Here is a 17462-nt window from a genome sequence, read left to right as displayed (position 1 = left end):
ATGATACAGCAGTTGCACTCCTAGGCTTATAACCAAGAAAATGAAAAACAGGTGTTCACTCAAAAACTTGTACAAAGCTGTTCATAGCAGCATTATTCTTAATAGTTAAAAAGTGGAAACATCTTAAACCACCATCAGTTGATGAATAAACAAAATGTGGTGTAACCATATAGTGGCATATTATTGGGCCATCAAAGTTCATGTACTGATGCAGGTTATGAAGGATGAAACTTGAGAACAGTATGCTAAGAAACAGATGGAAAATGTCACAGTTTGTTATTCCATATAGAGGAAGTGCCCAGAGCAAGTACATCTCTATCTAGAGAAAGTAGATTAGTGATTGTCAGAGACAGCAAGAAGGGGGGAATTGAAGAGTGACTGCCCGTAGGTACAGGCATGCTTTTTGGCATTATGAAAATATTCTGGAATGAGGTAGTGGTGATGGTTGTGAAACTTTTGGAATATGGTAAAAGACTGAAATGTGTGGTTAAAATGGTGAATTTTGTGATATATGAATTATACTATAGAAATAATGATAACAGTAATAAAGCAAAGTGTCTTTCCACATCTGCATGTCCTGTATTTTCATTAAAAAAAAAAAAAGGAAAAAAAAAAACATTTCAGGCCAGGCTCAGTGGCTCACTCCTGTAATACCAGCACTTTTGGAGGCCTAGGTGGGAGGATCGCTTGAGGCCAGAAGTTCAAAACCAGCCTGAGCAACATAGCAAGACCTTGTCTCTATGAAAAATAAAAAATTAGCCAGAAATGCTGATGTGCGCCTAGAGTTCCAACTACTTGGAAAGCTGAGGTAGGAAGATCGCTTGAGCCCAGGATTTTGAGGTTGCAGTGATCTGTAGTCACCGATGCACTCCAGCCTGGGTGATAGAGCAAGACCCTGTCTCAAAAAGGAAAGAAAAAAATAAAAATAAAAAAAGGATCTCACTTTAATAGTAAGTGACCAGAATGTGATGCTGGCAGCATGTTGTGAGGAAATGTATTAGATGAAAGAAGTTTTCCTTTTTTCAGAAATGAGGTATGAGGGAGCAAAACATGTACTTGGAAGGAACTGACCCAGCTGGATTGGAAAATGTGAGAAGGGAGTGGGGAAGAGGCTGCTCCACCTGAGATCTGGCTCCAGGACTTACAGCAAGGGGAACTTGGACAAGTTAGAGACTCTCTGTGCCTCAGTTTCTTCATCAGCAAAACACAAAGAATCATCCCATCAACTGTAAGGTCAGTGCTATCAGTGGGTCCCCAAATTGAGTGCACAAATCTCAGGTTTGTGCTTCAACTTCAAAAACTCAAACTAATAACAAACTTGGCCTTATGAGAAATCATAAGTATTTTTCTATTTCCATGAGAATTTAATCTCAAAACAGGAATCAGAAAAATATTAAGTCCAAGGCATAACACCTAAACCATTGCTCATATTTATTATTTCTAAATAGAGCAAAGTGTAAAATCATCTCCATGAAACATACACTGTGGTTATAAAAAGGCAAAAGTCTTAGTGAGAATCATTGGTATTCCATAGAAGAGTGAATTAAACACAGCCAAGGGAAGACCCAAGTCTCATACTTCTCTTGTATATTCCAAAGTTTCAGGGAAATTCCAGGAGATAGAGGTTATTTCCCATAATGTTAAAGCAAGGTTTCAGACACTTGAGAATTTTGGTCCCAGTACTCTAGGAGGGCACACCTCTGTCCTGGAAAATAATCCAGGTATGTATATTCTTCCTGTGACTCATTCTGGTCATTCTTCCAGCATCACAAAAACCAAAAAATGGAAATATGTCCACATACATGCTTTGCTATCCCTCTTCTTCAGGTTTCTTACCTGTTACGTATGGATAATAGCATTACCTTAAGGATTATGGTGAAGATACAACGTCCAAATATGAGTACAGTTTTGAGCAAAATGCCTTGTATGAATTGGTCAGTGAATATCTACTAAATAATTATGTGAATATTTACTGAATTATGTGGATCCTATGAATAATGACTGAATAATGACTGCGATTGCTTTTATTGGCAGTGCTGAAAACTCATCCCTGTGTGACCTCAGGTAAGCCATGTAACTTTGTGAACCTGCAGTTTTATCATTTTTAAAATGAAAAAACTTGACAGATTTTCATCATGACACAGAACGTCAGGTCTCCCAGACCCTGGAAAATACATTTACTTAAAGCTGTTGATACATCTCAAAGCAGTATCCTTACAGTGTCATTGGAGGACAGTGCGGGCTGCAGTGAGGCACCCCTTCAAATGGGATTGATCCAGTCCTCGTTCCTTCACTTCCACATGAATGCTGAGTGGCCCAGGATCACACCCAGTGCACCCACAACTCAGGCAAGTCCAGCGGCCAATCCTAGGAGACCTGGGCTACAGAACAGTCTCCCAAGTTCCAGGCTCACAAAACCTCGGTGGGGATGGAAACTGAGAAAGTGAGGAGGTGGCTCAGGGGATTGCTCTTTCCTACTCATTCCTCTCATCTCAAACTCACCTTCTGCTGCACCACTGAGGATCACCAGCCAACCCTGACCATAACCTCGATCTTGCCATGTTCTGTTAGTGAAATGAAACCAAAAATGAATGATGTTAGTCCAACTCAACAAAATATATATCAAAACATATTCCATAAGAGCCGCTCGTGGCCCTATTCTTTCCAGTATATGGGAAAACAAAAGGGAAACAACCAAATAGCATCAGGTTTATGAAACTTCCTAAGATAGATGGTCATACATGTTTTCAGGAGATCTCTATATACATGAATTTGATCACTTGATCCCTTGAAAAGAGGTCTTGAGGCACTAAAATGACATCCACAATTGACAAGTATGAAATGTGGTGCTCAGTGCCATGAAAATACAAATCAACCCACATAGAGGAAGAGCTTTGGACATAGGGATGTCAAACTGGTCTAGAGTGTAGTGAAAGCCAAGATGCTTTTCTTACTGGTGCCCCAGTAAGAAAAAAGAAATCAACATAACAATGAGATGCAGCAAGAATAATACTGAGACAGGAAAGAAAATATTTTTGAAAAATGAATTATTCATTCACTTTCTAGTGGATACAGAAAAAACTGCAGAAGATGCAGAGGATATCAGTGCAGGCTAAAAGTTTCATATCTTACACTTGTAGAAAAGGCTTAAGATCTGTTTTAACTGGGAGCAGGTGGGGTGACTTCATGACTGCCATTAAGAAAGTATAACCTGTTGGGAAACTGTTTCTGCCTTGATGATGTTATACAGACAAGAGATAAACAGTGAGGAATGTGCTTAGATGTATTGGGAAAGAGATGGTCTGTGGCATTGTCACAAAGGTACGTGAATATTGAGAGTGAATGCTGAAGGAATGAGCCCATTGGTGGTGACCCTCAGGTGAGACCAGGGTGCCTGTGTTTCAGCCAAGCCAGGGCAATTGGAACGCAGGCTCCTAAGATTCCATGACACCCCCACCTTCTAATTCTGTTATTGCAACTGCAGACCGTTACCTGGCACGCTGGCCACAATCTTCCTCACTCTTGTGAGACTCTGAGCGACTGGCAGTGCCTTAGCTCTGAACTCAGACACCTCAAACCTTGTGTTTGTGGTTAAGGATCCTAAAGTGCTGTGGGGACTGATCTCGTTTTTCTCAACAGTAAGTTAAGAATTTCGGTTACTGACATCCCTCAGTCCTGATTCAACCTATTTGATTTCACCGGTTTGTAACCCATCATGTGTTTGGGTTTCTTCTCCCCAGTCCCTGACTCCACGTCTTCTGCCACACACGTCAGCATGGTGGTATTTGCGGACCCTTGGTCCAGTAAGAAGGCAGAGATGAACACTCTAGAAATCAACGAGAAATTGCGCCCCCAGCGGGCAGAGAACGAACATCAGTTCCTACACACCAAGGAGAAATTTCTTGTAACTCAAGTGGCCTACTTTCTGGCCAAGGGGCAGAACACTTACAGTAAGTTCCATAGGCTCACCATCACGAAAGTGATGAATGATGTCCTGTCTTCTCTCTGAGAAACTGAATTCTCTCTCCATCAAAAATAATTTAATCCTTCCCTTACTTCTAGGAAAATAGAAATGGGTATTTTCACATTTTGTTAATGTTGGAAGACAGCGGTACCAAAGTATTTTGAAACTTTCCATGTTTGCAGTCAGGTGGGGATGGACCTAGAGGTAGAATAGCAGTTATTGATTTCGGACATAGGCACGGAACCACCTGTTTTCTCCAAGAGGCTAAATCATGTTTTCAAGAATCCTCTCTGTACCATATAAGATCCGGCAGACAAATAACATCTAGTCTGTTGTTCTAAATGTCTGAGACTAGTGAACTTTTATTCAGTTCAAGCTTCTGTTGAGGCCCAATAGGCAAAGCTCTGTTCTAGGGACTCTGAGGGAAATTTATTGATGGTACACAGTACCCGCTATGTGGGGCCTCAAGAGGAGTCTACTTCTAATAGAACCTGTGGTATCTATAACCGACAGCATCAAGAGCAGGGAGTAGGGGCTGTGCAAGGTGGCTCAGTACTGTAATCCCAGCACTTTGGGAGACTGAGGTGGGTGGATCACGAGGTCAGGAGTTTGAGATCAGCCTGGGCAACATGCAGAAACCCCGTCTCTACTAAAATTACAAAAATTACGTGGGCATGGTGGTGGGCACCTGTAATTCTAGGTACTCGGGGGGCTGAGGCAGGAGAATCCTTTGAACCCAGGAGACAGAGGTTGCAGTGAGCCAAGATCACGCCATTGCACTCCAGCCTGGGTGACAGGGCAAGACTTGTCAAAAAAATAAAAAATAAAAAATAAAAAAACTAAAGAAAAGAAAAAAAAAGCAGAGAGTACCCTGGTGAGAGGGAAGTCCTGCTTCCTCGGGCACAGGCTTTTGTTCCTAAAAAGGAAGAAAGATCGCACCCGAGAATGTGTGGAAGTAGTAGTGCAGTGTGCAGAGCAGGAACCCTGAGTCTGTCTCCTGGGCTGCATGCAACTTGCTTGTCCTGTCTGTCCCGCAGTTTCCTCATCTGTTCATAGGGTGCTACAGTAATACCGACCTCTGTAAATTGCTGCAATGAGTTACATGAGTTATTTCTTGTCAATCTCCTGGAACATTTATTGGCACAGAGTAAACACTATCTATTAGTTCTTCATTCTACTGTTTGTAAATTAACACAAACTTTGTTAGTATTAGGGCATATTTCCTTCATAGTCTTGTGGTCTTATGTCTCATACTTTATGTTTCTGTTATGATTGTTAAAATCCTATCTGCAGATATGATTTAAAAATCAAAGATTTTTAAGATCTTTGACATATTTGTCCTTGAAATTCCCAAACGGAAACCATCAGTCCGATAGTCCTAGGGGCCTTCCCAACTGTCCAAGAAATCTCTACTTCATGCCCCAGTGCAGTGTTTTGGAGGAGAGGCTGCAAGGCTTGGGGAAGTGGCCCCGCATGCAGAGTCACACCTCAGGGGCTGTGAATTCTGACTCCACTTTATTGTGATTGAATCATCTTATCAACTTCCTTGATGTACCCTTGGGTTTCTCTTTCTTCGTCTCTAAATTTTGGAGGATGAGATGCCAGAAAGTCGGGAGACTGAAGAGTAAAGAGGTGGAAATCCCTGCCTGGAGCCTGGTACTGGGGTCAGTTATGTCCTTGGGACGGACCTGGCTCCTGCCCTGTAGGCAGTGACCACCGCTGTGTGTCCAGCCTTTCACTGAGGCCCGTGTGTCTGTCTTTTCTCAGACTATGAAGAGTGCAAAGACCTCCTAAAATCTATGCTGCGGGATGAGCTTCAGTTGAAGGAGGAGAAGCTTGCAGAGCAGCTCAGTCAAGCTGAAGAGCTCAGGTGAGGGGGACCTATGCAGGCAGGTGGGCAGGTGTGTAAATCTCTGAAGTACAGCTGCTCAGTGGGGTGAAGTAAGAGCTAAGCTGGGTCTGGGGAAGGGCAGGAATTGCCATGGCAGGCTCACAACACACAAAGATTTATGAAACAGAGAACAAGGATAATAATAAGTTATTGGTTGCAGTTGTTTCTCAGAGCCACGATTTCTCTTTTTGAAATAAGTAATTGTTGAGGTGAAATTTGCTAACACAAAATTAACTAAAGGAGTGGGAACCAGCCAACAGCATTGAGTGTACTCAAAATGGTGCGCCATCACCACCCCACTTACCCTTAGTCAGAATCACCTCCTGACTGACTGCGGCTTCTCATCCTTTCGGTCAATCAGTGTTGCCTTCTGGAGCCTGTCATTCTTTTCTTCTTTCATCTTTTCGACTGGTCCCCTCTGCACCGGGCCTCATTTCTGTCCATGGCTTTGCATCTAGAGATTGCGAGATGCACCATGTGTATTTTCACATGGAAATGTCCATGGCCAGAGTGAGGAACTGAAAGGATGAATGTCTTTTTGAAAGTGAATAAGGAAGGCACCTACTTTTGTTTACAGAAGGGAAAGATGAATGGAACATTGTCGAGGATCTTACAGGAGCCCTCTCTGATATAGACGAAGCCTGTGAACCATTTTTTGTTCTTTCTCTTGGCCACAGACATTTGAAATATGTGCTGACCTTCTCCTTGGAGGTCTCCTTGAGGACATTGTCTCAGAAATCTCTGTCGCAATATTCGAACTGATCAGTCACCCCTTTCCACTGTTCAGTTTTCTCTACTATCTCACCTTAGGCTATATAAAGTCCTGGTTCAGTCTCAGGAACGAGAGCTGAGCCAGTTAAGGGAGAAGTTGCGGGAAGGGAGAGATGCCTCCCGCGCATTGAATCAGCATCTCCAGGCCCTCCTCACTCCGGATGAGCCGGCCAACTCCCAGGGGAGGGACCTCCAAGAACAGCTGGCCGAGGGCTGTAGGCTGGCACAGCACCTCGTCCAAAAGCTCACCACAGGTAAGGTTTGCATAGGACCTGATGACCTCAGGCTTATGAGAGACTCCAGACTTCCGTACTTTCACAATGACAGTTGTATCGGTGGTATTTTTTTCCCACAAAACATATGTGACCATGACATGACCAGGACTTCCTGGGTGAGATCAGAGATGGGAAACCCTGCAACCCATGGGGTTGGAGGTCACAGTATTGGGAATGTCCCTCCTTCCTTGATGGAAGATGGTCTTTGGAGCCAGAGGCAACATCTCTCTAGTTGTAAAGGAGAAGAAGGAGGCTGTGACAGGAGGGTGCTTGTTAGAGTGAAAAGAGCTCTGGACTAAGAATGAAGGTTCCCAGGCTGTCTCTTTGGCAATGTTCTTAGTAAGTGTCGGTGAGTGAGTGATTTTTCCCTCGTGAGATTCTCTCTCCATCTGCAAAGGCAGGCACAGTGTCTCTTGCAAGGTTCTGAAGCATCCAAATGTGGGAACACTTCTGACTGCTTTTGAAAATGAGATAAAGCCCTTCGCCTTGTGGTGTTGGGGAAGGCACTTGACGTGGGAGCCTTTGGTTGTAGGAGGTGCTTCAGACTGGAGCACTCCCCATGGAGAGCATGTCCCTGAATAACACAGCAGAAGCCACATGGAGGGCCTGTGAAGTCTCCTGATACATAGAGGACTGTGGGGCCAGTCTGTCCTCTCCTAAGAGAAAGAATTAGGTTCGAAATGCGAACTGTGACAGGACACCAAGCCTGTGCCTGGGAATCAGATTTGTGGTGGGATGATGGAGACAGCTGCCAAAGTCCGGAGAGAGGCTGCGCAAGTCCCCAGTGATATAGGCAACAAAGGTTCTTTTCAATATTTGGCCACATCTTGATGGTGGCCCTCCAGAGCAGAAATGCATTGCCTGATGAATCAGGAAACCATGGCAGGGCATTTTGTTAAAGATAAAACATGAGAGTTTTCAGTTGAATGGTGACCCATGCCTAGATGTCCATGTCTCTGTGCACATTGGGCTGACTGTGCCTGCAGAGTGTGAAGTGGGAAATATCTGAACGAACACTTCTGTATTTACAGAAAATGCTGAAGATGAGGATGAAGATGTTAAAGTCGAGGAGGCTGAGAAAGTACAGGAGTCGTGTGCCCCCAGGTAACCCTGAATAATCAGGAGCAAGTAATGGGTTTTGACATATGAAAAAGGTCTAAGAGGCACACCCTCTCTGGCATCTATGATGGGCCAAAAGCCTGCATTCCCTTGGCCACAGTGTGTGAAATTCAACCCAACTTAGACACAGGGTGTGGCAGCTGTTGTGTTTCTCTGTGTGTGGCAAGTGTGATGTCTGTACTGTACAGGGATAGCTGAGTCTTCTTCTTTCTCAGCTCCTATCTGTCCAGTGCAATGAACACCAGTTGCTCTCTTCCTCTCTGTCTCCCATGGCCGCCATGCTGTGTTGCAGAGAGAAGAGGATTGCCTGTTCCCTCTTAAAGGGAGCCTCCTGTTTACTTTCTGTGACCACTCTCCTAATGCCTTCTGTCAAAACAGGCTAGGATTCCCTGGGGTCCAATCCCTCTGTGTTTAATCTCCCATCTCTGTCTCCCCACATCAGGGAGGTGCGGAAGGCAGAAGAAAAGGAAGAACCTGAGGACTCAGTGGAGGAATGTGCCATCACTTGTTCAAATACCTATGGCCCTTCTGAATCCAACCAGCCTCACAAGAACTCCAGAATCACATTTGAGGAAGACCAAGTGGACTCGACTCTGCTTATAGACTGTGAATCGTCTCCTGATGGATGGCAGGATGTTCTAAACCTTGTCCCAGGTAGCCTCTGTTTTCCTTGTGTCTCATACCTTGTCTAGGCTACGTAAGATCCATTCTGAGTACAGGCTGTATAGGTACCTATTGGTTTACTCAGAAACTAGGATGGAGTTAGGTGCAGTGACTGACACATATATTCGCAGCACTTTGGGGGGCCCAAGTGGGAGGATCATTTGAGTTCATGAGTTCAAGAGCAGGCTGGAGAATATGGTGAAACCCATCTTTACAAAAAATACAAAACAGTAGCCAGGCATGTTCCTTTGCCCCTATAGTCCCAACTGCTCAGGAGGCTTAGGTGCAAGGATTGGCTCAGATGATCCTCCCACTCTCATTCACTTTTCTCAGGCTAGACTCTCTCTCATTTTCATTGGCTTGTCTTAGGTGTTAATAAGAAGTCTCTGACCAGGGTCGCTGGCTCACATCTGTAATCCCAGCACTTTGGGAGGGCGAGGTGGGCGGATCACCTGAGGTCAGGAATTCGAAAGCAGCTTGGCCAACATGACGAAATTGCATCTCTACTAAAAATACAAAAAATAGCTGGCAGGCTGGTTGGTGCCTGTAATCCCAGCTACTTGGTAGGCTGACGCACGAGAGTCACTTGAACCCAGGAGGCAGAAGTTGTAGGAAGCTGAGATCGTGCCACTGCCTCCAGCCTAGGCGACACAGTGAGACTCCCTCTCAAACAAAACATAAAATACCAAAACCAAACAACGAATCAAACAAAAAATTCAATGAAACAAAAAACAGTCTCTTGAGCTACACAGAATCATTGGCCCCTCATGGGGTAAAAGGCTCAGAGCCCAGCTTTGCTTTATAGATACTTCTAAGCAAGAAAAGGGTGGAAGTGTTTAAAGTGTCCTGGTTTCAAGATGACTGCGTAGCTCAGACACGTTGACTTAAAGGAGATCAAGAGTGGAGATGAGAAGAGTGAAACCAGGGAAACAGCATCTTCAAATCAGTGGACAAGGCTGTCAGTGACATCCCTCAGTCCTGATTCAACCTATTTGATTTCACCAGTTATTAACCCATCATGTGTTTGGGCTTTTTCTCCCCAGTCCCTGGCCCCACCTCTTCTGCCACAAACGCCAGCATGGTGGTATCTGCGGGCCCTTGGCCCAGGGAGAAGTCAGAGATGAACACTCTAGAAATCAACGAGAAACTGCGCCCCCAGCGGGCAGAGAACAATCGTCAGTTCATAAACACCAAGGAGAAATTTCTTGTAACTCAAGTGGCCTACTTTCTGGCCAAGGGGCAGAACACTTACAGTAAGTTCCCTAAGCTCACCATCACAAAAGTGATGAATGATGTCCTGTCTTCTCTCTGAGAAACGGAATTCTCTCTCCATCAGAAGTAATTTAATCCTTCCTGTAGTTCTAGGAAAATAGAAATGTGTATTTTCACCTTTTGTTAAAGTTGGAAGAGAGAGGTACCAAAGTATTTCGAAACCTCCATGTTTGCAGTCAATTGGAGATGGGCCTAGAGTTAAAATCTCAGTTATGGTTTCAGACAGAGGCACAGAATGACCTGTTTTCTCCAAGACGCTAAATCATGTTTTCAAGAATCCTCTCTGTACCATATAAGATCTGGCAAAAAAAATAACATCTAGTCTGTTGTTCTAAATGTCTCGGGCTAGTGAAATTTTATTCAGTTCAAGCTTCTGTTGAGGCCCAATAGGCCAAGCTCTGTTCTAGGGACCCTGAGGGAAATTTGGTGATAGTACACAGTACCCGCTGTGAGGGGCGTCAAGAGGAGTCTGCTCCTAATAGAACCTGTGGTATCTATAACCAACAGCATCAAGAGCAGGGAGTAGGGGCCGTGCAAGGTGGCTCAGTCCTGTAATCCCAGCACTTTGGGAGGCTGAGGCAGCTGGATGACGAGGTCAGGAGTTTGATTCCAACCTGGGCAACGTGGAGAGACCCCGTCTCTACTAAAATTAGAAAAATTAGCTGGGTGTGGTGGCGGGCGCCTATAATCCCAGCTACTCGGGAGGCTGAGTCCAGAGAATCCTTTGAACCCAGGAGACAGAGGTTGCAGTGAGCCAAGATCATGCCATTGCACTTCAGCCTGGGCGACAGGGCAAGACTCATCAAAAAAGAAACAAACAAAAAAGGCAGAGAGTAGCCTGGTGGGAAGGAAGTCCGGTTTCTTGGGGCACAGGCTTTTGTTCCTAAAGAGGAAGAAAGATGTACCCAAGAATGTGTGGAAGTAGCAGTGCAGTGTGCAGAGCAGGAACCCTGGGCCTGTCTCCTGGGCTCCATCCAAGTTGCTTGTCCTGTGTGTCCCTCAGTTTCCTCATCTATTCATAGGGTGCTACAGTAATACCTACCTCTGTAAATTGCTGCAGTGAGTTACATGAGCTATTTCTTATCAATCTCCTAGAACATTTATGGGCACAGAGTAAACACTACCTATTAGTTCTTCATTCTACTGTTTGTAAATTAACACACACTTTGTTAGTATTTGGGCATATTTCCTTCATAGTCTTGTGGTCTTATGTCTCATACTTTATGTTTCCGTTATGATTCTTAAAATCATATCTGCTGTTACGATTTAAAAATCAAAGATTTTTAAGATCTTTGACATCGTTGTCCTTGAAAATCCCATTAAAAGGGAAACCATCAGTCCCATAGTCCTAGGGGCCTTCCCAACTGTCCAAGAAATCTCTACTTCATGCCCCAGTGTAGTGTTTTGGAGGAGAGGCTGCAAGGCTTGGGAAAGTGGCCCTGCATTCAGAGTCAGACCTCAGGGGCTGTGAATTCTGACTCCACTTCATTGTGGTTGAATCATCTTGTGAACTTCCTTGATGTGCCCTTGAGTTTCGGTTTGTTTGTCTCTAAATTTTGGAGGATGAGATGCCAGAAAGTCGGGAGACTGAAGAGTAAAGAGGTGGAAATCCCTGCCTGGAGCCTGGTATTGGGGACAGTTATGTCCTTGAGATGGACCTGGCTCCCGCCCTGTAGGCAGTGACCTCAGCAGCATGTCCAGTCTTTCACTGAGGCCAGTGTGTCTGTCTTTTCTCAGACTATGAAGAGTGCAAAGACCTCCTAAAATCTATGCTGCGGGATGAGCTTCAGTTGAAGGAGGAGAAGCTTGCAGAGCAGCTCGGGCAAGCTGAGGAGCTCAGGTGAGGGGGCCCTATGCAGGCAGGTGGGCAGGTGTGTAAATCTCGGACGTTATAGCAGCTCAGAGGGTAGAAGTAAGAGCCAAGCTGGGCCAGGGGAAGGGTAGGAATTGCTATGGCATGCTCACAATACACAGAGGTTTGTGAAACAGAGAGCAAGGACAGTAATAAGTTATGGGTTGCAGTTGTTTCTCAGAGCCCCGTTTCCTCTTTTTGAAAGAAGTAATTGTTGAGGTGAAATTTGCATAACACATGATGAACCAAAGGAGTGGGAACCACTCAGCAGCATTCAGTGTACTGAAAATGGTGTGCCATCACCACCCCACTTACCCATAGTCGGAATCACCTCCTGACTGACTGCGGCATCTCATCTTTGACCCAATCAATGTTGCCTTCTGGAACCTGTCATTCTTTTCTTGTTTAATCTTTTCAATTGACCCCGTCTGCACTTGGCCGCATTTCTGTATATGGTTTTGTATCTAGTCACTGGAAGATAGATTATGTGTATTTTCACATGGAAATGTCCATTGCCAGAGTGAGGAGCTGAAAGGATGTCTTTTTGAAACTGAATAAGGAAGACACCTAATTTTGTTTAGAGAAGGGAAAGATGAATGGAACATCGTTGAGGATCTTACAGGAGCCCTCTCTGATATGGAGGAAGCCTGTAAACCATTTTTCCTTCTTTCTCTTGGCCACAGACATTTCTTTAAACGTGTGCTGACCTTCTCCTTGGAGGTCTCCTTGAGGACATTGTCTCAGAAATCTCTGTCGCAGTATTCGAACTGATCACTCACCTCTTTCCACTGTTCAATTTTCTCTACTATGTCACCTTAGGCAATATAAAGTCCTGGTTCAGTCTCAGGAACGAGAGCTGAGCCAGTTAAGGGAGAAGTTCCAGGAAGGGAGAGATGTCTCCCGCACGTTGAATCAGCGTCTCCAGGCCCTCCTCACTCCGGATGAGCCGGCCAACTCCCAGGGGCGGGACCTCCGAGAACAGCTGGCCGAGGGCTGTAGGCTGGCACAGCACCTCGTCCGAAAGCTCACCACAGGTAAGGTTTCCATAGGACCTGGAGACCCAAAACGCCAGGCTTATGACAGACTCCCGACCTCCATACTTTCACGATGTTGTATCGGTGGTGTTTTTCCCACTAAACATATGTGGCCCTTCCAGGACTTCCTGTGTGATATCAGAGATGGGAAACCCATGGGTTTGGAGGTCACAGTATTGCAAATGTCCCTCCTTCCTTGGTGGAGATGGTCTTTGGAGCAAGAGGCAGCATCTCTCTAGTTGTAAAGGAGAGGAAGGAGGCTGTGACAGGAGGGTTCTTGTTAGAGTGAAAAGAGCTGTGGACTTAGAATGAAGGTTCCCAGGCTGTCTCTTTGGCAATGTTCTTAGTAACTGTTGGTGAGTGAGTAATTTATCCTCTTGAGTTTCTCTGTGTCCATCGGAAAAGGCAGGCAAATTGTCTCTTGCAAGGGTCTGAAGCATCTAAATGTGGGAACACTTATGACTGCTTTTGAAAATGAGATAAAGCCCCTCGCCATGTGGTGTTGGAGAAGGCACTTGACATGGGGGTATTTGGTTGTAGGAAGTGCTTCAGACTGGTGCACTCCCCATGGAGAGAATGTCCCTGAATAACACAGCAGAAGCCACATGGAGGGCCTGTGAAGTCTCCTGAGGCATAGAGGACTGTCGGGCAAGTTTGTCCGCTCCAAAGGGAAAGAATTAGGTTCCAAATGTGAACTGTGACACAACACCAAGTCTGTGCCTGGGAATCAGATCTGTGGCGGGATGCGGGAGACAGCTGCCAAAGTCCAGAGAGAGGCTGCACACGTCCCCAGTGATATGCGGAGCAAAGGGTCTTTTCAATATTTGGTGACATCTTGATGGTGGCCCTCCAGATCAGAAATGCATTGCCTGATGGATCAGGAAAGCATGCCGGGGCATTTTGTTAAAGATAAAACATGAGAGCTTTCAGTTTAACAGTGACCCATGCCTAGATGTCCATGTCTGCGTGCACATTGGACTGACTGTGCCTGCAGAGTGTGAAGTGGGAAATATCTGAACGAACACTTCTGTATTTACAGAAAATGATGCAGATGAGGATGAAGATGTTAAAGTTGATGACACTGAGTAAGTACAGGAATCATGTGCCCCAGGTAACACTGAATAATCAGGTGCAAGTAATGGGTTTTAATATACGAAAAAGGTCTAGGAGGCACACCCTGTCTCTGGCATCTACAATGGGCCACAAGCCTGCATTCCCTTGGCCACAGTATGAGAAATTCAACCCAGCTTAGACACAGGGTGTGGCAGCTGTTGTGTTTCTCTGTGTGTGGCAAGTGTGATGTCTGTACTGTACAGGGATAGCTGAGTCTTCATCTTTCTTAGCTCCTATCTATCCAGTGAAATGAACACCGGTTGGTCTCTTCCTCTCTGTCTCCCATGGTGGCGATGCTCTGTTGCAGAGAGAAGAGGATTGCCTGTTCCCTCCTAAAAACCTTCTGTTTTCTTTCTGTGACCACTGTCTTAATGCCTCCCGTCAAAACCTGCTAGGTCTCCCTGGGGTCCAATCCCTCTGTATTTAATCTTCTGACATCTCTATCTCACCTCATCAGGGAGGTGCGGAAGGCAGAAGAAAAGGAAGTCCCTGAGGACTCAGTGGAGGAATGTGCCATCACTTGTTCAAATACCTATGGCCCTTCTGAGTCCAATCAGCCTCACAAGAACTCCAAAGTCACATTTAAGGAAGACCAAATGGACTTGACTCTGCTTATAGACAGTGAATCGTCTCCTGATGTTCGGCAGGATGCTCTAAACCTTGTCGCAGGTAGCCTCTATTTTCCTTGTGTCTCATACCTCTGTGTAGACTACGGAAGATCCATTGTGAGGACAGGCTATATACGTACATATTGGTTTACTCAGCAACTAGGATGGAGTTAGGTGCGGTGACTCACACATATATTCGCAGCACTTTGGGAGGCCCAAGTGGGAGGATCATTTGAATTCAGGAGTTCAAGAGCAGGCTGGAGAATATGGTGAAACCCATCTTTACAATGAATACAAAACATTAGCCAGGCATGTTGCTTTGCCCTTAGAGTCCCATCTGCTCAGGAGGCTTAGGTGCGAGGATTGGCTCAGATGATCCTCCCACCCTCATTCACTTTTCTCAGGCTAGACTCTCTCTCCTTTCCATTGGCTTGTCTTAGCTGTTAATAAGAAGTCTCTGGCCAGGGTCGCTGGGCTCCCATCTGTAATCCCAGCACTTTGGGAGGACAAGGTGGGTGGATCACCTGAGGTCAGGAGTTCGAAAGCAGCCTGGCCAACATGGCGAAATTGCATCTCTACTAAAAATACAAAAAATAGCTGGCATGGTGGTTGGCGCCTGTAATCCCAGCTACTTGGGAGGCTGACGCATGAGAATCGCTTGAACCCAGGAGGCAGAGGTTGCAGTGAGCTGAGATCGTGCCACCAGCCTGGGCAACACAGTGAGACTCCCTCTCAAACAAAACATAAAATACCAAAACCAACCAACCAATCAAACAAAAAAATTAACGAAACAAAAAACAATCTCTTGAGCTACACAGAAACATTGGCCACTCATGGGGTAAAAAGCTCAGAGCCCAGCCTTGCTTTATAGAAACTTCTAAGCAAGAAAAAAGTGGAAGTGTTTGTGTCCTGGTTTCAAGGTGACTGCGTAGCTCAGACACGTTGACTTAAAGGAGATCAAGAGTGGAGATGAGAAGAGTGAAACCAGGGAAACAGCATCTTCAAATCAGTGGACAAGGCTGTCAGTGACATCCCTCAGTCCTGATTCAACCTATTTGATTTCACCAGTTATTAACCCATCATGTGTTTGGATTTTTTCTCCCCAGTCCCTGGCTCCACCTCTTCTACCACAAACGTCAGTATTTTGGTATCTGCGGGCCCTTGGTCCAGTGAGAAGTCAGAGATGAATACTCTAGAAGTCAATGAGAAACTGCACCCCCAGCGGGCAGAGAACAATCGTCAGTTCATAAACACCAAGGAGAAATATCTTGTAACTCAACTGGCCTACTTTCTGGCCAAGGGGCAGAACAGTTACAGTAAGTTCCCTAAGCTCACCATCACAAAAGTGATGAATGATGTCCTGTCTTCTCTCTGTGAAACGGAATTCTCTCTCCATCAGAAGTAATGTAATACTTTCCGTACTTGTAGGAAAATAGAAATGGGTATTTTCACCTTTTGTTAAAGTTGGAAGAGAGAGGTACCAAAGTATTTCAAAACTTAACATGTTTGCAGTCAGGTGGGGATGGGCCTAGAGTTAAAATCTCAGTTATGGTTTCAGACAGATGCACAGAATGACCTGTTTTCTGCAAGACGCTAAATCATGTTTTCAAGAATCCTCTCTGTACCATATAAGATCTGGCAGAAAAATAACATCTAGTCTGTTGTTCTAAATGTCTCGGGCTAGTGAACTTTTATTCAGTTCAAGCTTCTGTTGAGGCCCAATAGGCAAAGCTCTGTTCTAGGGACCCTGAGGGAAATTTGGTGATAGTACACAGTACCCGCTCTGAGGGCCATCAAGAGGAGTCTGCTCCTAATAGAACCTGTGGCATCTATAACCGACAGCATCAAGAGCAGGGAGTAGGGACTGTGCAAGGTGGCTCAGTCCTGTAATCCCAGCACTTTGGGAGGCTGAAGCAGCTGGATCACGAGGTCAGGAGTTTGAGACCAGCCTGGGCAACATGGAGAAACCCCATCTCTACTAAAATTACAAAAATTAGCGGGGCGTGTTGGTGGGCACCTGTAATCCCAGCTACTCGGGAGGCTGAGGCAGGAGAATCCTTTGAACCCAGGAGGCAGAGGTTGCAGTGAGCCAAGATCACGCCATTGCACTCCAGCCTGGGCGACAGGAGAAGACTCCTCAAAGAATAAACAAAAAGGCAGAGAGTACCCTGGTGTGAGGGAAGTCCTACTTCCTGGGGAAGAAGCTTTTGTTCCTATAGAGGAAGAAAGATGTACCCAAGAATGTGTGGAAGTAGCAGTGCAGTGTGCAGGGCAGGAACCCTGGGCCTGTCACCTGGGCTCCATCCAAGTAGCTTGTCCTGTCTGTCCCTCAGTTTCTCTTTCTTCGTCTCTAAATTTTGGAGGTTGAGATGCCATAAAGTCGGGAGACTGAAGAGTAAAGTGGTGGAAATCCCTGCCTAGAGCCTTGTACTGGGGACAGTTATATCCTTCGGATGGACCTGGCTCCTGCCCTGTAGGCAGTGACCACCGCTGTGTGTCCAGCTTTTCACTGAGGCCGGTGTGTCTGTCTTTTCTCAGACTATGAAGAGTGCAAAGACCTCCTAAAATCTATGCTGCGGGATGAGCTTCGGTTGAAGGAGGAGAAGCTTGCAGAGCAGCTCGGGCAAGCTGAGGAGCTCAGGTGAGGGTGCCCTATGCAGGCAGGTGGGCAGGTGTGTAAATCTCTGATGTACAGCCACTCGTCTGGGTGAAGTAAGAGCTAAGCTGGGTCTGGGGAAGGGCAAGAATTGCCATGGCAGGCTTACAACACACAAAGATCTATGAAACAGAAAACAAGGATAATAATAAGTTCTGGGTTGCAGCTGTTTCTCAGAGCCTTGATTTCTCTTTTTGAAAGAAGTAATTGTTGAGGTGAGATTTGCATAACACAAAATTAACTA

The 17462-nt window shown here is 45.5% G+C and overlaps 1 protein-coding gene across 4 annotated transcripts in view; it reads left to right on the top strand.

The window, feature by feature from the left end:
* The first annotated feature begins 1069 nt into the window (after positions 1–1069).
* LOC119627848 (NBPF family member NBPF1-like) overlaps positions 1070–17462 on the top strand; it is a 30881-nt gene continuing 14488 nt past the window's right edge. For 2 of the 4 annotated variants that reach the window (XM_073007797.1, XM_073007794.1), the window contains exons 1-12: positions 2560–3950; positions 5732–5834; positions 6666–6880; positions 7933–8005; positions 8463–8674; positions 9727–9936; positions 11693–11795; positions 12627–12841; positions 13881–13926; positions 14412–14623; positions 15669–15878; positions 17101–17203. In XM_073007797.1, the coding sequence (XP_072863898.1) occupies positions 3716–3950; positions 5732–5834; positions 6666–6880; positions 7933–8005; positions 8463–8674; positions 9727–9936; positions 11693–11795; positions 12627–12841; positions 13881–13926; positions 14412–14623; positions 15669–15878; positions 17101–17203 (1937 nt within the window). In that variant the 5' untranslated portion in view covers positions 2560–3715. Of the gene's footprint in view, positions 2349–2559; positions 3951–5731; positions 5835–6665; positions 6881–7932; positions 8006–8462; positions 8675–9726; positions 9937–11692; positions 11796–12626; positions 12842–13880; positions 13927–14411; positions 14624–15668; positions 15879–17100; positions 17204–17462 lie in introns of those variants that run through there. The other 2 variants (XM_073007796.1, XM_073007795.1) reach the window with 2 other exon arrangements.

The sequence above is a fragment of the Chlorocebus sabaeus genome, chromosome 20 (genome assembly GCF_047675955.1).
Source record: "Chlorocebus sabaeus isolate Y175 chromosome 20, mChlSab1.0.hap1, whole genome shotgun sequence".
Classification (NCBI taxonomy): domain Eukaryota; kingdom Metazoa; phylum Chordata; class Mammalia; order Primates; family Cercopithecidae; genus Chlorocebus; species Chlorocebus sabaeus.
This window is presented reverse-complemented; position numbering and strand designations above follow the sequence as displayed.